This window comes from Parasteatoda tepidariorum, chromosome 5 (assembly GCF_982258835.1).
Source record: "Parasteatoda tepidariorum strain Cologne lab strain chromosome 5, Ptep-v5.0, whole genome shotgun sequence".
Lineage (NCBI taxonomy): Eukaryota > Metazoa > Arthropoda > Arachnida > Araneae > Theridiidae > Parasteatoda > Parasteatoda tepidariorum.
In genome coordinates this window covers 19,024,686-19,043,456 of record NC_141759.1, presented here as the reverse complement: position 1 = coordinate 19,043,456, position 18,771 = coordinate 19,024,686, and the positions used below count along the sequence as shown (strand labels likewise).

The window sequence follows — 18,771 nt, the reverse complement described above, 5'->3', positions numbered from 1 at the left end:
AGGGAATTTTAGGCCGGTTGGTAACATAGTTATTATCGATTAAACTGAAAGCTTTGTCTCTTCGCAAATGTTTGTTTTAAGTTATCTGCGAATTGTGAAAATTTTTTATTAAAACATTCCATTTAGACTAAATTTATTTATTTTGGTCAAGTAGAATAGCAACTGCAGATTACAAATTAAGAGACACTGGGATGGTGGTGACAAACGGGATGAATATACTTATTCCACTTTACGCAATGCGTTACGATGCTGAATATTTTCCAGATCCTGAAATATTTAATCTCGATAGGTAAAACATGGATCATAGTTTTCTTGGTGGCGAATGCTATGCTATGAAAATGTAAATAATCGGAATTGTGGTTACCGTTCGTGGAACAGTAAATTATTTAGGTTGCAAATTTGAGTCTGGAAACGAACTCACACAATGTATTCTTATTGAAGAAGTAAATTCATGTAGGTGTTAAGTAGTGCTATTTACCTATGTTTTTTTCCAGAGCTCTTTTTCTTTGCTTTTCTTTTCGCTCCTTTGGAGCTTTTTTAGTTCGTTCCAGCGAAAATTATTCTTTTTGGAAAACATTTCGAAAGTTACTTGTATATGTGGTGAAAATGTGTAGTTGTTGCACCTCGTTTTAGTAAATTCCATGGAAATTGAACACTGTCCCATGAAAATTTATTTTTGTCAAAAGGGAGTAGATTTCACACTCTTACGTTTCATTCCGTATGATTTGAAGTAATTTCTCCTGAAGTGCTCATGCTTCAATTTTAGTAAAATACAGTTGTGTCTGGGAAAAAGTAACAAACTTACGTAAATGAAAAAGAGATTTTTTAAAAATTCCTTAATTTATTCACGCTATCGTTGTGGAATATTATCTTAAGTTCGACCACAAATCCAAAACAAACATTTACAATGGAACGTGGATATTAAGGAAGTTAAACTTCTTTCAACTAAATTGTGTAATTAAAGTAAGTATATTTTCTAATTTCGAATAACCAAAATTTTTCAGTTTCCTAAGGACCTATTATAATTCGACGACCAAAACTTTAAACAAAAGCATATAATTTTTTTAAAAAATTAAATCAACTGATTGTTGTAACATCAAAAGATTCATTTCAGCATTTTGCAATAACGAATCCTTCATTTTCATTTTGCGCTCGCGTTTTTCTTGATCTATTGGTAACACGGTCATTAAGTTAAATTGAAGGTAGGTTTAAATTAATTTAAAAAAAAAACAATTCTTAACAGAAATGGCCAGAGTGCTTGTTGCTTTGTAAAACCAAGCCAACACTACGGAACAGTTAGTAAGATTTCAAAAAAAGAGTTCTTCAAATCTTACACTCTAAAAACTGTACCTCTGATTTCAGAGGCACAAGCTAAATGTACCGTGTATTTTCTCGCGTAAGAGGCACATAACTAATGTGCCTTTAAAAATGAGAGGCACCACGAGAAATTGAAGGCACCAAAGCAAACGCCAGTCAATGCGCGGTACGAAAAGACTTTTGTGCCTTTCATTTCTTTTTCTTCGGTACGATCATGTAACGGAGAACAAGCGCATGCGCACATCAGTGAAAAATTTTATGACGAAATACGTTTTCTGTCCCTTCCCATCCACGCTACCGATGGAAGAAGTTTGTCTACAAATGTGTTCTATCGATGTTATAAAAATGCTTGAATTTGGTAAGTTTAATACTTATATCTTATTTTTATATTTATTCCTAAGTAACGACGGCATCTTTTTTATTAATACATTTCAATTTTTATTACTGAATTATTAATGCTACAAATCTTATAAAAATGTTTAAGCGAGAGAGCTAACCCTAGTTATGTTTACATTTCTGTTGTAGTTGTATTATTTATGTTTTATCATTATAATATTAAGAGGAATGTTTTTAAAGTGCCCTATATTTGTTCTGTAGTGTTTGATTATAATTTTGTATGAGGTTTTCAATGTGGCGATAGCTATGAATAAGAAATCATTTTTATTTGAAATACCAATTTGCTTTTTTGTTTATCTTAGTTTACATTCGAGAGCTGTCACAGAAATTCTCTCACAGAATGATTGAATAATTTAAAAAACAACGAAGAATGTTTTCGAATTTTTATTATAATTATGAAAAGTATACTTTCAATTATTAGCTATTTTAGAAAACAATTGACATTGATATCTAATTATAATTATTTCAAACTGTTACTAAACTTACAGTTGACATAAACCTGAAGAAAAAAATAAGATTATGCTTTATTTATATTTTAAATATGGTGTAAGCATGGGAGAAAAAGGCAATCTTCTAATGATTTATAAATTTTTAATTAGTTATTATTTTTTTTGAAAAAGTAATGTTTAAAAATGTTTTATTCTAACATCACAGCTTTCAGTGTATAATTTCAAATTTTAGTTTTGAATTTATGACTCAAAATAGATAACATGGGATATATAATTATTTACGACTGTGAAACTCCTTTTAAAAATTGTAACATTTCAAATTGAAATTTAATTTATTTGATTTTTAAAAAGGATTAATAGCTTGCTCCAGGGTGCTCTTGTGGCACAGCTGGTTAAATTATCTTTCACACTGCTTATTAGAGAACTAGGGTAATGAGTTAGATCCTGGCAATGTATAAAACAACTGGCGTGTATACTTTGCATATAAATTCCGCCACAACTGAAAGTTCTCTCATTGGTTATCGTGCAGAAGATTCAAACGAGCTAGCTCAAGCGGAGTCCACTTTATCTGACCAGTATCAAAATTACATGGCATTTTAACCATGGCCGTTAAAAAGTAAAGCCCTAGAAATAGGATTTTTGGTCATGGTTGAGTGATGGGCGGTGATGAGTACCTTGCTCTTTGTTTAAAATAATATAATGCCAAGTACTTAACAGCTTGAACTTTTTGAAAAATATTAAAGTATTGCTAACTAGAGCAGTTTAATTTACATAATTTTGATATCAATAACTATATATATAAAAAATAAAAAAAATATTTGCATAACATTCATTGGATCACAAATGGATTAGATATGCAGAATCGCTGTTGTGTCACTGGCATTTTCCAAGATAAATTCTTAATGCTTTATCGATATATACTGAATACTTTATTTAAAAAATATTTGGTACTTCATATTCAATGCTCAACACTTTATACTCCATGTTTTCTTGCTACGAAAAGCTACCTAGTAAAACTTTCTAATTCAGCATCAGTGATAATAATTTTTAAGAAACTTTTATTTTTTTTTATTGTTATTGCTACCTTACCTGTGTTACTTAGAATAACATTATCAAAAAACTTTTATTAATCTATAACTAATGCTTTTCCTGAACTGTAGTAAAAAAAATATGAAGCGAAGCAATTTTGATAACAATATTTAGAAAGAAAATATATTGATTGTAAGGATTGATATGTGTATAAACTTGATACAGTGAAAAATTTTTTTTTTTTTTTTTTTTTGCTCTCTGAAAGACAATTTAATGTTTGTGTAATCTAAATTTATATTATTAGTATAACTAAATGATTAATAGTTTTTTTTGCTGTTACTTTTTGTCTCGACTGTGTTCCAGTAAATGCAAAAAAATGTTTTTAATTATTAAATATTTTTATAAATAATAAATAATTACTTTTCGATTTACATTTGAATTTTCTTTGTTGACTCCAATTTTGTTTTGTGTTAAGAACAATCCTTGCACTTTCTTATGTATTTAAGCTTAGATAGATTTACACTTTTTTTTTCTTTAACATGTTGAATGCCACACTAATTTTACATGGCTTGTCCGTCTGGCCAAAATGATTTTTTCAGTATATATTACAATTATTTCTTCAAACCATTTTAGTAATAATAATATAAAAAAAAATTAGAGCATTAAAAATTTATTCGAGTTATGTGTTTCGAATAATCTAGGCACCAGTCACCGGTGACCCCTATGGCATTCAACGTGTTAAATTAGTTCAATAATATTATATATAAAAATTATTTTAGCTAAACCTATTCTTAATGTAATAAAATCTTCATGAATGTATTTGTGTACATTGTGATAGAAACTTTGAACAACTTATTCAAATAAAATACTCTTACATTGATAAGTCCTGTTTTAAATGTTCTAGCCGAGATGAATGCATGACAAAACACTGACATGGAGAGGAAAACCACTAAGCCTGCTACAGTTAGTCTGGCGTCCAGGGGACTCAAACCCATGATCCAACTACCTCGGAGGGTATTTTACATCAGCACTGTGGTCAATGCTAAACTATAAATAATGTGGATGCTGTGGGAAGGATTTGATCAGGCCTCCTCTGCAAATGCTTTGCCCATGTACCTCCCCCGGCGAAGTGTTGAGCATTTTTTCTTCCGGATACAACCTTTAAATGTCCGTTGCTATTTCTCTGAATTATTGTGATTCTGTATTAATAACTAGTGAAAACTAAAAGAAAGAAAAATGTGTGTCATTTGATTTTTTTCAAAATTTGGAAAATGTTTTAATAAAAGTTCTCTGCGAAACGTGTGGACTTTTTTTATAAGGGTCTGCATTAAACGAATCTTACCATTTCCAAGTAAAATTGACTTACAGTTGTTCCACTCTGTAAAGCAAATTTATCTATATGTTATCACCTTTTACTATGATATTTTATTTTCTCATTATAGTGCTAATTTTTTTAATTTTGTTTTATTTTAAATTATTATAATTTTTGTAAATTTGGTTTTGGCTATTCTCACTGGTTAAATTACTCATTGTATTAAGTGTGTTTACCATTATAATTTTGCTTCCGGTGTTGTTTTTTCTTTTTTTACCTGCACTTTTTCTTTATTGACCTTTAATTATGATATTACTATATATATATACATAGCCTATACTAAGTATTTCAAATTATTTGCCAGATTTTAAAATTCTTAGCCAAAGGAAAATGTTAGAAATTTTTTATGATAGATTTTTTCTGTAGGAAACTTTTAAACATAATACAAATTTATTATAAATTAATTATTTTATAAAAATGCAAATAGAAATTTAGAGTCATTTTGCTGTTGGGGAGGAGTAAACGTGCAATGAATGGGGGAGAGATTGAAAAATGCAGATGTTTTATCGTGTTTGAGGGGAGGAAATAAACATAGATTAAGGTTTATTTTTGGCAACGTATTAGATTAGTGTAGTAATATAAAGATAAACCTGAATCGACGCTATGTTCTGCGTTATTAAATTAGTGCATATATTATTGTCATGAAAAAATATTTTTTCTGCTAAAATAATCTGCATCTTGTTTTTCGTTTGAAAACAGCTTTCGCCAATACTTTCCCTCAAAAGGGAACAAGGTCTTTTTTCTTCAATTGTAAACTAGCCATTGTACATTTTCTGTATGGGCTAGTATTATTTAGTACATTAGATTGTTGTAATCAAGTTTAAGTTAAAATAATTTTTATTTTAATAATATTTATAAAACAAATGCATGTTTAATGATTGGGGATAAAAATGCGGAATTTCACGATTTTTAAAATACTATAAAAAATAAAAATTCTGAAACAAGCTTTCAAAAAAAATTGCAAAATTCTTTTCATATATTCAGAGCTCAAATAAAATTGTCAATTAAGTAATATTAAGTACAGTTAGTTCTAAAAAAATTGAAAGCTAATGTTCCCAAAATGGGAATGATGGCGCCTAATGGGTTAATATGCTTCGCCAAAATCAGGCTTTTAAAAAAAAATTCATTTCAATAGAAAGAAATCTTTGATTTTACACTTGTAAAGTCATTTGATTAAACATATTTGATGTTATAAAACATACAAATTGTTCAAAATCTACATCTATAATTTTAAAATATTGTGAAAGTTCTATATTTTTCCATATTTGTGTGCAACTGTTACTAAATTATGTAATATTGTTCTTTATGTGTGAAAATAAAAGATATTAGATTTCATGATATTTAGTGTTTAATTTTGATTCTTATAAAGTTATTTTATTGAATCTCTAAATATTTAAAAAATATCTAAATTTATAAGAAATTTCCATTTTGAGGATACTTTTTGGAAAAAAAAGTCCATGAATTATATTGACTTGGTTTAACAGAAATAAATATTTTTTATACCTATATCTGATTAGAAAAACATCATTGTAATTGTTGAAGTATCATTAAACGCTACATAATTAAAGAAATTGTATAAATTTACATATTTTATAATTGCCTATGAAAAAGCATTAGATGGAATCCCTTGAGATGATCACCTCAAGTGGCCAATATTCAAAGAATTGGGAAATATTTTTCATTAAGAATTATTATAATTAATATCTTGGTAATAGTGTAAACCCCTTTTTATATGAAGAGCAAGCAAATTACGAATGGGTAAAAAAAAAGTGTGTTCAAATCTGGTAAATAACAGGTTTTGGTTCCACTAAATGCTTATTTCAATGAGTGGTTCATAAAAGCAAAATCTAAGGTACAATGTACCTTTCAAGCTAAGAGGTACATCTGATTTTGCCTCTGAAATCAGAGGTACATAGTGCCTTTCATTTTTAAAGGTACGTTGTGCCCTTAAAATTCAGAGGCACAAACGATCCAAATGTGCCTCTGAAATCAGAGGTACATTGTGCCTTTCATTTTTAAAGGCACGTTGTGCCCTTAAAATTCAGAGGCACAAGCGATCCAAATGTGCCTCTGAAATCAGAGGTACATTGTGCCTTTCATTTTTAAAGGCACGTTGTGCCCTTAAAATTCAGAGGCACAAACGATCCAAATGTGCCTCTGAAATCAGCGGTACAGTTTTTAGAGTGTACGCATGGAAGCTTACGGAATATAACGTAAATTTTCAAAGTCTGTCTAATGTCTTCAATACCTGTAGTAAAATAGCAAAGCGGTTTTCCAATTTGAAATCAGCATAACAAACTACTTTATTAAAAGGTTAACGCCATAGCTGATATCTTTATCTTATTTATCAGTGTAACCTTCTTATAATGTCACTTGCATCCTTCATCCTTTTAGAACATGATTATCGAATTCCATTTTACTTGTCTCCATATTCATGGTTTCATCTCCGCGAAAGCATCCGCAGTATGCTTATGTACCATTCGGCGAAGGACCAAGAAACTGCTCGGGGATGAGATTCGCATTGACGGAGATCAAATTATGTAGGCAAACATATTGCATCATTACAGAATCATTCAACAACAAACGTAAAAAAATCTTTGATTTTACTAATTGATTTTTATAGATCGTAAAAGGAGTATTAAATTCAGTGACTTTTTTTTACAGGTAACATTGGAGTACAGGAAATTCACACCTTTTCTCAGTGCAAAGTATAAGACAAGCCTCTTGGTTTAGAAAAAAAAAAATAAATAATTCAATACAGCAAAAAAAACTCTAAAAATGTATTGGAAGCTACGTGACGCAATGTTTCTTTAAGTTATACAATGCAGTATTTTGAAAAGTAACGTATTTCAAAAGTTCCCTTTATTGTAGAAGTTCTTTATTTAATAATTAACTAGGAGGCTTCGCTACCTGCTCGCTGGCGCTCGCCAACCCTCGGAACTGCTTTCACAGTTCATTTCAGATTGCTTTGCAATCCGATGCTCACTTTACTCGCTCATTGGATACGTTCTTAACGTCTAGCTTTTGTATACTTTTTTGAACACTGGAGTTCCGAAAACTTTTCACTGTAGAAAATTCTAAACCTGTGCATTTCAATATTAATTTGAAATTGCAAGCAGTACACATATTTTTCTTAATTACACTATTCTAAATTTCAGTTGTTGAGAAAAGTGACTGTTGTAAGTTTGGTTTTAAAGTCTTTCTCACCAGAGAGCTAAAAACCATGTGTTGTAAAACAATATGAAATAGTACTGAACGCCGGATTTAAAGCATCGGCTTCGATGAAGATAATTTTGTGAGAAATATTTTGATAATTCGATGAGAATTCACCCGATTAGACATATGATGCTCACTACGTGCTCTTGCGCTCCGAAGCCCATCAATTAAAAATGAAAACTGTTGCCAACGCGAGAAAAGAAATATCATCGGTTTTATTGATGCATACGTATTAGCAAACTAAGTTAGACAACGTTAAAAAGCACAAAAATATATTTAAAAGCAGACAGCTGTTTCGGATGCTCAAAGGGCAACCTTCATCAGTGCATCAGAAAGAAATGAACTTGAACTGAGTTTGTCTTCAGTGCACCTGTCCGCGAAGCGGACACTACACACTTTCATCGGTGGTTGTGCCCGCGGGCACCTGGAATATTGACGTTGTACGTGGATCAAAGGCAGTGAAATGCAGAGGCGGTGGTCAAATTAAAATCTACATTTTAATTTTACGCATAGATTTGAGATTTAAAATATGTTTTCTGAAGTTGGAAATGTTTATGTTTAAAATGAGTCTCTGTGACCCGGTCGTCCTGGTTTAAACCACTCGTACCGGGTTGCTCACTGTACTGATTTAAAGGAAGCTACGGCTTGCCCGGATCGGACCCTTTTCAGAGTTACTCCTTCACCGGGTTTGCCGTAGCCCTGTGTAATTACTGTGCTTGTTTGCGATAGAATTTTGATAAGATCATGTCCGAAAGAAAAAATGATGTAATTGGGTTGTATCCTTTCATATCGGGGATAAGATTTTTGTCTAGGATTTTATTAAAATCGGCGGGATCTGTGTAGCTTGTATTACTATAGAAAGATGCATTTAGCTTATTTAGATATTCGCTGATACTATCTATATTTAGGTCTTTCCTAATGGAGGAGTTTGGGAGATAGTAAGGTGCGCCAGTGATTCTACGGAGTATTTTATTTTGCACTATGTCTAATTTTTTGATTTGGTTTTGCGCAGCTCCAAGCTGGGCTGGCGTAAGTCATTATCGGCCTGATACATTGTAGATATAATAACCTCTTTGGATTTAGTGGGAGGGCTGATTTTGAGTTAAGTAGAGGCCTTATGCAGCTATAGGCAGCATAGGCTTTGTTAACAGTCTTATCAATATGGAGGTTCCATGTGAGCTTGTTATTGATGCATAGGCCTAGGTAATTGGCCTTACCTGTGATTGGTATAATGTTATTGAATAATATTACTTTGTTATTTATGCTTTTATGTCTCTTTTTCCTCCGTATAACCATAAGGTTAGATTTACTAGTGTTTATGACCACTTTATTCTCAATACACCATTTTTCTATAGGTGGCATTAATTTATTTAGACTAACAATCGATTGATTCGGGTTCATAGAGCTCATGGCGATGGCCGTGTCGTCAGCATAAAATGCGATAATATAGTTGTTATTATTAGTATTCACTGGGAAATCACTGGTGAAAATTAGATATAAGACTGGTCCTAAAATACTGCCTTGCGGCACACCAGCTTTGATCTTTCTTTTATCTGATAGTTCACCGCTTAATTTAATTTGAAAGGTTCTCTTGGTTAAATACGATTTTAAGATATTGATTAAGTCAAAAGGAAGATTCTGCTTAATTAATTTGTTGATTAAGGCCTCATGCCAGACGCGGTCAAAAGCTTTGGCCTGTCTAGCATGAGCAGTGCTGTGGTCTCATTTTTATAGAAGCCGCTACTTATAAAATTCACAAGTCTAACAAATTTCCATTTCCGCTGAGCTAAGATGTTGTTCCTCAGGCTGGGGTCTGGGAGTCTGAACTGGGTCTGGAATCTGAAATTCCCTCTGTTCTGCTGGAGTCTCAGGAGGCTCGGTCTGTTGGGGAGTTGTTTCAGGCATAGTTGATTCCTTAGCATTCCATTTCTCCTTGATTTTCAGATAAGTTTCGAGCATATAGTTCATTCGAAAATGATTTTCGTAGCAATCTTCATCTCCGGTTTTGTTGTATTGCTGCAAGTAGCGATTCTGATTTTCATCCGTAAATTTGATCAGTTCATCGATGTTCGCAGGGGATGCTTTTCTTTCAGCATAACTGGAGCAATCCTTTCTAATCTCGTCATGATCTAGTATGGGAGGTGGCTTTCTAAACATTCGCTTGCCTCCGCGTCCGAATCTGTGGTATGAAGACATTTCAGCACAGGAGCTCAGTCATAAAACAACCTTACTCCTCGAAGTCTCAAGAGAGAATCGGTCTGGTCATAGGGAAATGAGAGAAAAATAGGGTAAATATATAGAGAAAGGTGACGTCACAAGGGGATTATAGCAACGGCCAATAGGAGGGCAGGGTGAAAGGATGACGACGAATGGGAAGCAAAGAACAAAAAGGTGGGGGGGGGGTAAGTTAGGTTTAATCATAGATTTCCAAACTGGAGAAAGATAAGGAACGCTGGATAGGTCATTGACCAACAGTTTGGATTTTTTTTTTTTTTATTCAAAAATTCCAAACTGTTGGTCAACGACCTATCCAGCGTTCCTTATCTTTCTCCAGTTTGGAAATCTATGATTAAACCTAACTAACCCCCCGCCCACCTTTTTGTTCTTTGCTTCCCATTCGTCGTCATCCTTTCACCCTGCCCTCCTATTGGCCGTTGCTATAATCCCCTTGTGACGTCACCTTTCTCTATATATTTACCCTATTTTTCTCTCATTTCTTTCTGATGCACTGATGAAGGTTGCCCTTTGAGCATCCGAAACAGCTGTCTGCTTTTAATAATATTTTTGTGCTCTTTAACGTTGTCTAACTTAGTTTGTATTTTAGCACAAAGGTCGCCCACTTGTGTATATACGTATTAGCGTTTTATATAATATAGATTTGGGGATTTTTTTAAAACTTATTTTGCTGTGACTCCCAAGAAATAGATCGCAAAATTTCCAAGAACGTTGCAGCGTACTTTAGATCTTTCATTTGGAAAATTTCAGCAGTGGTAGCAGCTTAAAATTTGTATAGTGGAAAATTTTATGTTTGCCTAGTATTTGACGTGATAGTGGCACACATAAGAAGCCAGGGTGTGGAAATTGTTTGTTTTAAAAACAACACTGCAAAGGTATATATCAAGGATTACTTTTATTTTAGAAATTTTTTATATGGAACTAAATATCTCATTTTTTTTGAAAATGTATTTCACATTCTTTTGAATGGTATACTGATAAATAGACCATAAATTAGAGCGGAGAACAGAGCTGCTAGCAACAGCACGTTCATTTGCAGATTTTTTTAGTCAATGCTAATTTAGTAAATATTCCCAAACGTGCTCAATAGCAAATCTAGTTTTAACTTTGTGTATGTAGGATTCTTGCCTAAGGGTCCGATTTAATTCTCATTTTCAATATTTTCTATTTTTGTTAATTAATAGGCTAAGTTGCATAATGGCATCACGGTTCTATTTCGTCAACTTTCAACTACATTTTTCATTTTTCCTAGCCCTAAACTATTAAAAATTAACATATAAAATTGATATTGAAGGTAGTAGCGAACATTTATAGACAGGCGTAGACTGCATAGTCTGAAACTGACGAGATCAAAAATTAATGATCATGTATAATTGCAACTAAGCTTAAAACAAAAAAAATCTAAATAAATGTCGTTTATTTTTAAAAACAGGCGGCCTTTTGAAAGAAAAAAAAAGCAGAGATCAACAAAATCGCATTTAAACAAACATAAAAAAAATTAAGAAATGTCGTGAAATATTTGATTTTTAATGGTTCTTAGCCATAGTTACATCAATTCTCTACAAATTTCCTAAGAGACTTTAAAATAGATCAAACAGTTTTTCCGCAATCTAAAGCACCATGAAAAAGACATGATCTTTGGGAAATCATGCTTAAGTTTTTAAACCGTTTTATTTATTTATTTTTAGGACTTTTCATCAAACGGTAATGCTAGGACCATAAAGCAAGCCTTTCTCGAACAGCACGCTTTCGTTCTCGTGCATTCTTTCCTCCTGGGTTGCAGATGTGTCACCGTTGGTTAAGACTTACGCTTGGTGCTACGATTCTATTAGGAGGTTCGTGTTGATATTTTTCTGAATCCCGAATGTTGTTTTGCCAATTCGAATACCCATGAGAATCATCATGCTGGCAATTAACATGAAACAGTAATTACAGGTGGTAAATAGTATATAATAACAATATTTTCTTTATAACTAAGTACATTCTGAGAAAGTGTAACGCCTACTTTTAGTTCAAAGCAATGCTCTGGTGAAAGAAGTAGCAGTTTTAACCACGCTTTGTCTCCACTGTTGCAGTGAATATGTTGCACACACACACACACACACGCACGTAACAGACATATATTTATATGTATGTGGGTGCGCGTGTGTGTTTACGGTGAAAGTAATAAATCACGTTGTCATACAAGCTCCCGGAGAACAGTGGCTCCCTCTACTTCAATTACAAGGAAACCTACAGTGTAGTTCTCTTAGCAGCATGTGACGCCACGTACTGTTTCCCATTTGTGGACATAGGTGCTTATGGAAAGCAAATGGGAACTCAACTATATTTTCAGAGTTCCAGCTGGGAAAACTTTTGACTGCAGGAGAACTTAATCTGTCCAGGTATAGATGACTCTCCCAGGGCAATGAAACAGTATCTCTTGTCTTTGTAGCAGGCAAGGCCTTCCCACTCAAAAAGAATATAATGAGGCCCTACCTAGGTAAAAATTTGAGAATAGATCAAGAGGCCTTCAACTACAAACTCTGCCGATCAAGAAGGCTCAATCAGAAAACTTTTGTCACCACAAGTAGTTGCTGGTGAGTATTAAGGAAGCCAATAGTAGTCTCTGTCTCAACAGTGGAAAAAATAGTTAAAGCTGTTGTATATCGACATAAACTACGTCTGCTAACGCCACTACATGCCTTCTGCATATGCAGACACAGAAGTGGATGAGACAGGCAAGTGGAGTGAGGAATTTACAATTTCGCAGAAGACCCAAGAAAAGGGAAAGGTAGAGGGTTTCCTAAATTTGAAGTAAATTGCTACAAATGCTTAATCAAAAGCCATAAGGGAAGCATTTAAAAAGCATTTCGTAAAGCGTCTTTTATCGATAAAATTTTGCCCCAGGGCAAATAAAATTTTTAATTAGTTTATTTCAATTTTAATTTTCATTCCATTTATTTTTTCTCTTACCCTTATGATTCAGAAAAATTGATTTGAATACTATTAGAACAATTCATTGTGTATTCAGAATTACATTATTTTTTAAATCACTTTAGATATAGAATATTCAATCATATACCCGAGGTTAACATTATAGCCGCAGATAAAAGTTTTGTTTATATTTTTAAATGTAATGCACATTGCTAAAGCATGTAATTGGTATTGAATTGTGAATAATTACAAACATTTTTTACAGCCTTCTTTAATCACATTTATTTAGCTCATCTTTTAAAAGGGACAAAAGTTTTAAGTGAACGTTCAATTTTTCATCTTTTGGCACATCTTTTACATAGAAATAAATCAATTGTGAAAAATGTTCATCTTCATTTCGCTCTGTTCATAGCTTTTTCAATAAATTATCTGACTTCTCCACCCTGTTCAATATTATTTCTGTTTTTCTTTTTCTAATAGTCTTTTTTGTGAGTTGATCTGAAGTAGACGGTGCATCTAAAATATAAATATAAAAATTATAATACGTAAAGGAAATACATGAATTACATTTAACACGGCATTATAGAAATTAGAAAAGTAGTATACATTAATTTGAAAGTAAAAAGTTGTAATATTTTTGAGTCCAAGATTTAAATTTTTAAATGTAAGCAACATTGATTTTTGACGTCCAAAACTGGTCATGACATGAAGAAAACCAGTCAAAAACATATGGTAATTTTTTTTCCGGCTATTGGAAGCAATTTAAATTACATAACTGTTTTAAACCATGCACAATACTTGCATCATAATTCCTACCTAAATTATTGTTCATATTATATATTATGCATAAAATATATAGTCAACATTACTTTAATTATATACTATAATACTTTACTTATTTATTATGTATTTACTTTTTTATTTACTATTACTTTATTACCGTAACTATATATAGGCTATATAACTTTTGAAATAGGAGAGAAGGAAACTATTGTTCTTTAAAAGTGGCAGTAACAATTTTAAGAATAAACTATGGTTTTACAACTCAAAAATCAATCTATATATATATTTCTCTTACACGGCGATAAAAAAAAAGCCTCATTACAACTCCCCGAATGGCAACGCTAGAAAATAGACCAATGATTACCGCTAAAAATGTCACATGCCAAATCTAGCTAAGATGGCTCAACATATAGCGCTTTTAAAAACGGAAACTGAAATAACCAGGGAGAGCATAAGCTAGGCAGAAGTCTTTGCCGATAGATCTCTATTTTGGTTTTTTGTCGAAAGCGTCTTTTTTTCACGAATTTATGTATTACGAATTTATTTGACAATTTTTGATTTATATCACGAATTTATTTGTTTATGCAGGTTTTTCCATTGCAATTCACTTATTTAAATTTTTAATAGACTTAATTATAGCCGAAATTTTAATCTTTTTAAAGAGATATCAGTTTTAGAAATTTTATCTTAAGATTTTATACTATAGCACATTTCTAATAGATTTAACGAATTACATGTCATTTATTTGAATTCAAATTTATTTTAAGGACTCAGTACTTACTAAAAAGATGTAATTTTTTTTAGAAAAAAAAGTTGTTATATGGATTTGAATGATTGTTTTGAATTCTTAGAATTTTGTGCATTTGCAATGTACCTAAGTTAGTAGCGAGCGAAGCGAGCTTGGTTTGCGGAGCAAACCATATAACATTGCGTAGCAATTTTCGGGGGTTGGCGAGCGTTAGCGAGCAGGGGGCGCAGCCCACTAGTATTTTAATAATACAAAAGTAAACTTGCTTTCGACATACTTTGGACTAATATTTCTTGAGTGTTATCACAAAATGATGAGTTAATTTCTAACTCAACTTCATTTTCCGTATCTGAAACGTAAAATAAAACTCATATAAATATGAAATAATGGAATAATGAATATGAAATAATCTTATAATAAATTCTCATTTTTAACCATGTAGAAGAAGTCTAAAGTTATAGCAAAATAAAAAATAATTTCATATACAAGAATAAACTAATAATAAGGTGCACAGTTAGTTTCCAGATTATTATTAATGCTATATATGAGTAACTTGACAACAAGTTTACTTGTACATCATAATCTGACAAGAATGCAGATATGTCAGATTTTTTCCCTAATTTCACAGGAAAATAAATATTGTTAAATAAATATTGTTAAAACGGTATCTGACGTGTATACTTAATTTAGTTGAATTCAAATGTCTCTTAAAAAAATTACACTAATAATAATATAAATAATAATAATAATAATAAAAATAAACGTATACAAACAAGTTTGTATACGTTTCTTGATGTCTGTACATATGTGCTCCATTTTTATTTGCTAACAAAATTTTAAAATTTGGTTATGACATCTTTAGAGAGTTTTTAATATCTGACTTTTTTGAAATACAATTTCTCAGGAATTATTCAGCGGATTTTACTCAATTTTCTATCTTGTCATGCAAAATTATATTCTTTAAAATAATGCAAAAAATTTTATACTTAACAATTAAAATTTTATCGAATGTAATTAAATAAAATAATAAATATTTAATAAATATTATTTTTTGGATGGAATTACAATTACTTTGGACAAACGAATTTTATTATTGTGTGCGAAAAATTTTCAATTCGTTTAAAAAATCTTCGAGATATAGCGAAATAAGCAAAGAGTAAAATTAACAGTAAGGGGTCAAAACTTTCCTGACCAAACTCTTGTGTCCATATTTTGTAGATCACGGCTGCACCCTTTATTTTGGGGGTCAGAAATCAGAATCTGTCAAAAAAAGGTATGTTTATTCAGAGAAACCAGTTCTTACGTCTGAATTCGTAACTTAAAATATTGTCTACACTTATTAACTGGCCAATTTGGGGACACCCCCTCGAGCCATTAAGATTGAGACCTAAACCGGCAATAAAATTATATATATATATATATATATATATATATATATATATATATATATATATATATATATATATATATATATATATATATATATATATATATATATATATATATATATATATATATATATATATATATATATATATATATATATATATATATATATATACAGTGAAACCTCTGTTAAGCGGACATTCTAGGGACCGAAAAATTGTCCGTTTAGGAGAGTTGTCCGCTTACGGGAAGGGTACCCTAATAATGAAGTTTAACACGGTTCATTGTTTTTAGAATATTTTCAAAGAAGTAGAAATAATTAAATAATCTACAATATCTATCTGCAAGGATATTTATTTAAACATTAAGAAAGATAAAATAGAATATGTACAGTAGTTTGATAGAAATACATAATTCTAGATGTAGCTACAGATAAATGGATATAATTTTCCTATCAGCATGGATACTCAAGTCAGACATATGATACTGAATGGGAGTTTTCAGTCCTTAGTCGGTTTAAATTATTAGGTTTTAATCCCCTTACACCAATCTATCATGTGATAAGGAACATGATTAACACCTTCTTGAAAGTGAACCTCCCTTGATTCACAGTTTAGTCATGAGGACCTATGGAGTTGATTATTCATAATTGATCAGCTATCAAGTGTCTGAATAAGTGTGTCATTTATATGAACACATCAAAGACTATATTTCTGTTCTCTTTTTTACTTCAGCTGTGTTAAATACAACCTTTATATTCATAAGAAAATTTCAATGGGGAACTATATATATATATATATATATATATATATATATATATATATATATATATATATATATATAATAATATATATATATATATATATATATATATATATATATATATATATATATATATATATATATATATATATATATATAAATATATATATATAAATATATATATATATATATATATATATATATATATATATATATATATATATATATATATATATATATATATATATATATATATATATATATATATATATATATATATATATATGACGCCCGGTGGCTGAGCGGTAGCGCTTCGCGCTGTCGTGCCACAGGTCCTTGGTTCGATCCTTGGGCCGGGCAAGGCCGACTCAGCCTTTCATCCCTTCAGTGGGTCGATAAAATGAGTACCAAGCATGCTTGGGAACTAACACTGGGGGTTCCGCGTTCGGCTGACCACCTGACCGGAACATATGCTCCTGCACCCCAGAGCCCAAGGTCAAGAAAACTGAGATGGGCACAGTCGGCCTTGGCCCTCTTAATGGGCTGTCGCGCCACTGAGTTAGTTATATATATATATATATATATATATATATATATATATATATATATATATATATATATATATATATATATATATATATATATATATATATATATATATATACGTGTTAAAATTATCTATTAAAATTTTATTTCTTTGATAAGTTATATAATTTTTCTTTGTGCAAATCCATTTCGGGACTAAAATTATTTGCAAAACAAGCAATTTATGTTTGTCTTTTCTATTTTATATTTTTTCTTAAATAAATATCTATTTTCTAAAATTATTTATGGTCAACTTTTTTAAATTATCCAGTATAATATTATCTTGTGCACATCCATTTCGTGCTCATCCTTGGTAACTAACAATTTAATGCACAGCATAACAAATCACTTCAGAATTGCAATAAGAACGGTACTTTAAAACCCTCTAGTTACACTCAGTTTGCTCTTTTGTTTTCATATTTGGTAATCTGGCAATCTTGTTGCGAAAGCATTTTTAAATCATTCTTGAAAAATTTCCCGTTCATGTAAGTACATCTGATTTCGCTTATAGTTTATGTTTTATACTGTTTTTTCTTCTTATTTTATTTTATTTTCTGTTTTTACGTGTTATTTTTACTTACTGTGTTCTATTTTATTTGTTGTAATTTTTGTAAAAAATTTTTTGAGTGCTCCTCACACTATTGTATTAACATATTTTGCTTTGGGTGAATTGATACAATATCAGAAAGCACTCTTTTTGCGGATATAATCGTGTGGGCTGATGAAAAGATTATATCTTTTTTTTCCGGTTTTTTTAAATTAATTTTTTTCCTTTTTTTTTAAATCAGTTGTTTGTTATTTTTGTTAATTATTATTCCCCCCCCCCTTTTTCATATGTCAATAATTTTTCTTTGTTTTATCTTAATTTATAACTATATATATATATATATATATATATATATATATATATATATATATATATATATATATATACCTCTTACTATCAGGAACGAACTGTTTGATAACAATAATAGTAAGATAAAATTTCAAAGTGACCTATACTCACCATCAGCGTTTGAAAGCTCCGCTAATTTCTTCCATGAATTAAGGTTTTTTGCAGAATCCCTAAATACTGCTCTGCTAGCATCATATAACCATGGACATTCTTGAACGAAATTGATAATATCTTCAGTCATGTTTTCTTTTTTTTACGAAATTTTACAACAGTCAATGACAAGTGTAAACAAACTATAGATGAAGATGGATTGAAAACTCAAGATTTTTGCTTTATAGGGAATTGTGCGTAGCGATTTAAAACAAATCTGATTGGCTCCCGGGTCTGCACTGGAATAAGGAAGAAAATTAAACTCAATCCAATTCTTGAAACCAGTCATAGCCACCGAGAGTCAAGGCCTCTCAGTAGATTTGTGACGTCATCCTCTGAGGGGCTAGTGAAGCATAAGATAACACGGTATTCAGATTTGTATTAAGAGAAAACTAAAGTAAATACTTCAAACTTTTGAGCCACGTAATATATTTTTGCTTTAGTTAATTTAATAGCACTTAAAAAAATGTAAGTGGTGAATTTTTAGCTTTTTAAGATATGTTTAAAGTTATAATTCTATAAAATGAAAATG

At 30.9% G+C, this 18,771-nt stretch overlaps 1 protein-coding gene and 1 long non-coding RNA gene across 2 annotated transcripts; one reads left to right on the top strand and one right to left on the bottom strand.

The window, feature by feature from the left end:
- The first annotated feature begins 1,330 nt into the window (after positions 1-1,330).
- Positions 1,331-5,901, top strand: LOC147808643 (uncharacterized). The gene is made up of 2 exons (XR_015433629.1): positions 1,331-1,675; positions 4,096-5,901. It is a non-coding gene; the product is annotated as an uncharacterized LOC147808643 (long non-coding RNA).
- A 7,287-nt stretch (positions 5,902-13,188) lies between these two features.
- LOC147808642 (uncharacterized) lies at positions 13,189-18,671 on the bottom strand. Its single transcript, XM_087165216.1, has 3 exons — positions 18,201-18,671; positions 14,739-14,810; positions 13,189-13,446 (listed from the first exon to the last, which is right to left on the bottom strand). Exons 1-3 carry the CDS (start codon positions 18,328-18,330, stop codon positions 13,337-13,339), a joined length of 312 nt encoding a protein of 103 aa, XP_087021342.1. The 5' UTR covers positions 18,331-18,671; the 3' UTR covers positions 13,189-13,336.
- Positions 18,672-18,771: the final 100 nt, after the last annotated feature.

Coding starts and splice junctions, on each gene's coding strand:
- LOC147808642 (XM_087165216.1), bottom strand. CDS start 18,330: ATGACTGAAGATATTATCAATTTCGTTCAAGAATGTCCATGGTTATAT. Junction 14,811..18,200: donor GGAGCTTTCAAACGCTGATG/GTGAGTATAGGT, acceptor TTTACGTTTCAG/ATACGGAAAATGAAGTTGAG. Junction 13,447..14,738: donor TCAAGAAATATTAGTCCAAA/GTATGTCGAAAG, acceptor TTTATATTTTAG/ATGCACCGTCTACTTCAGAT.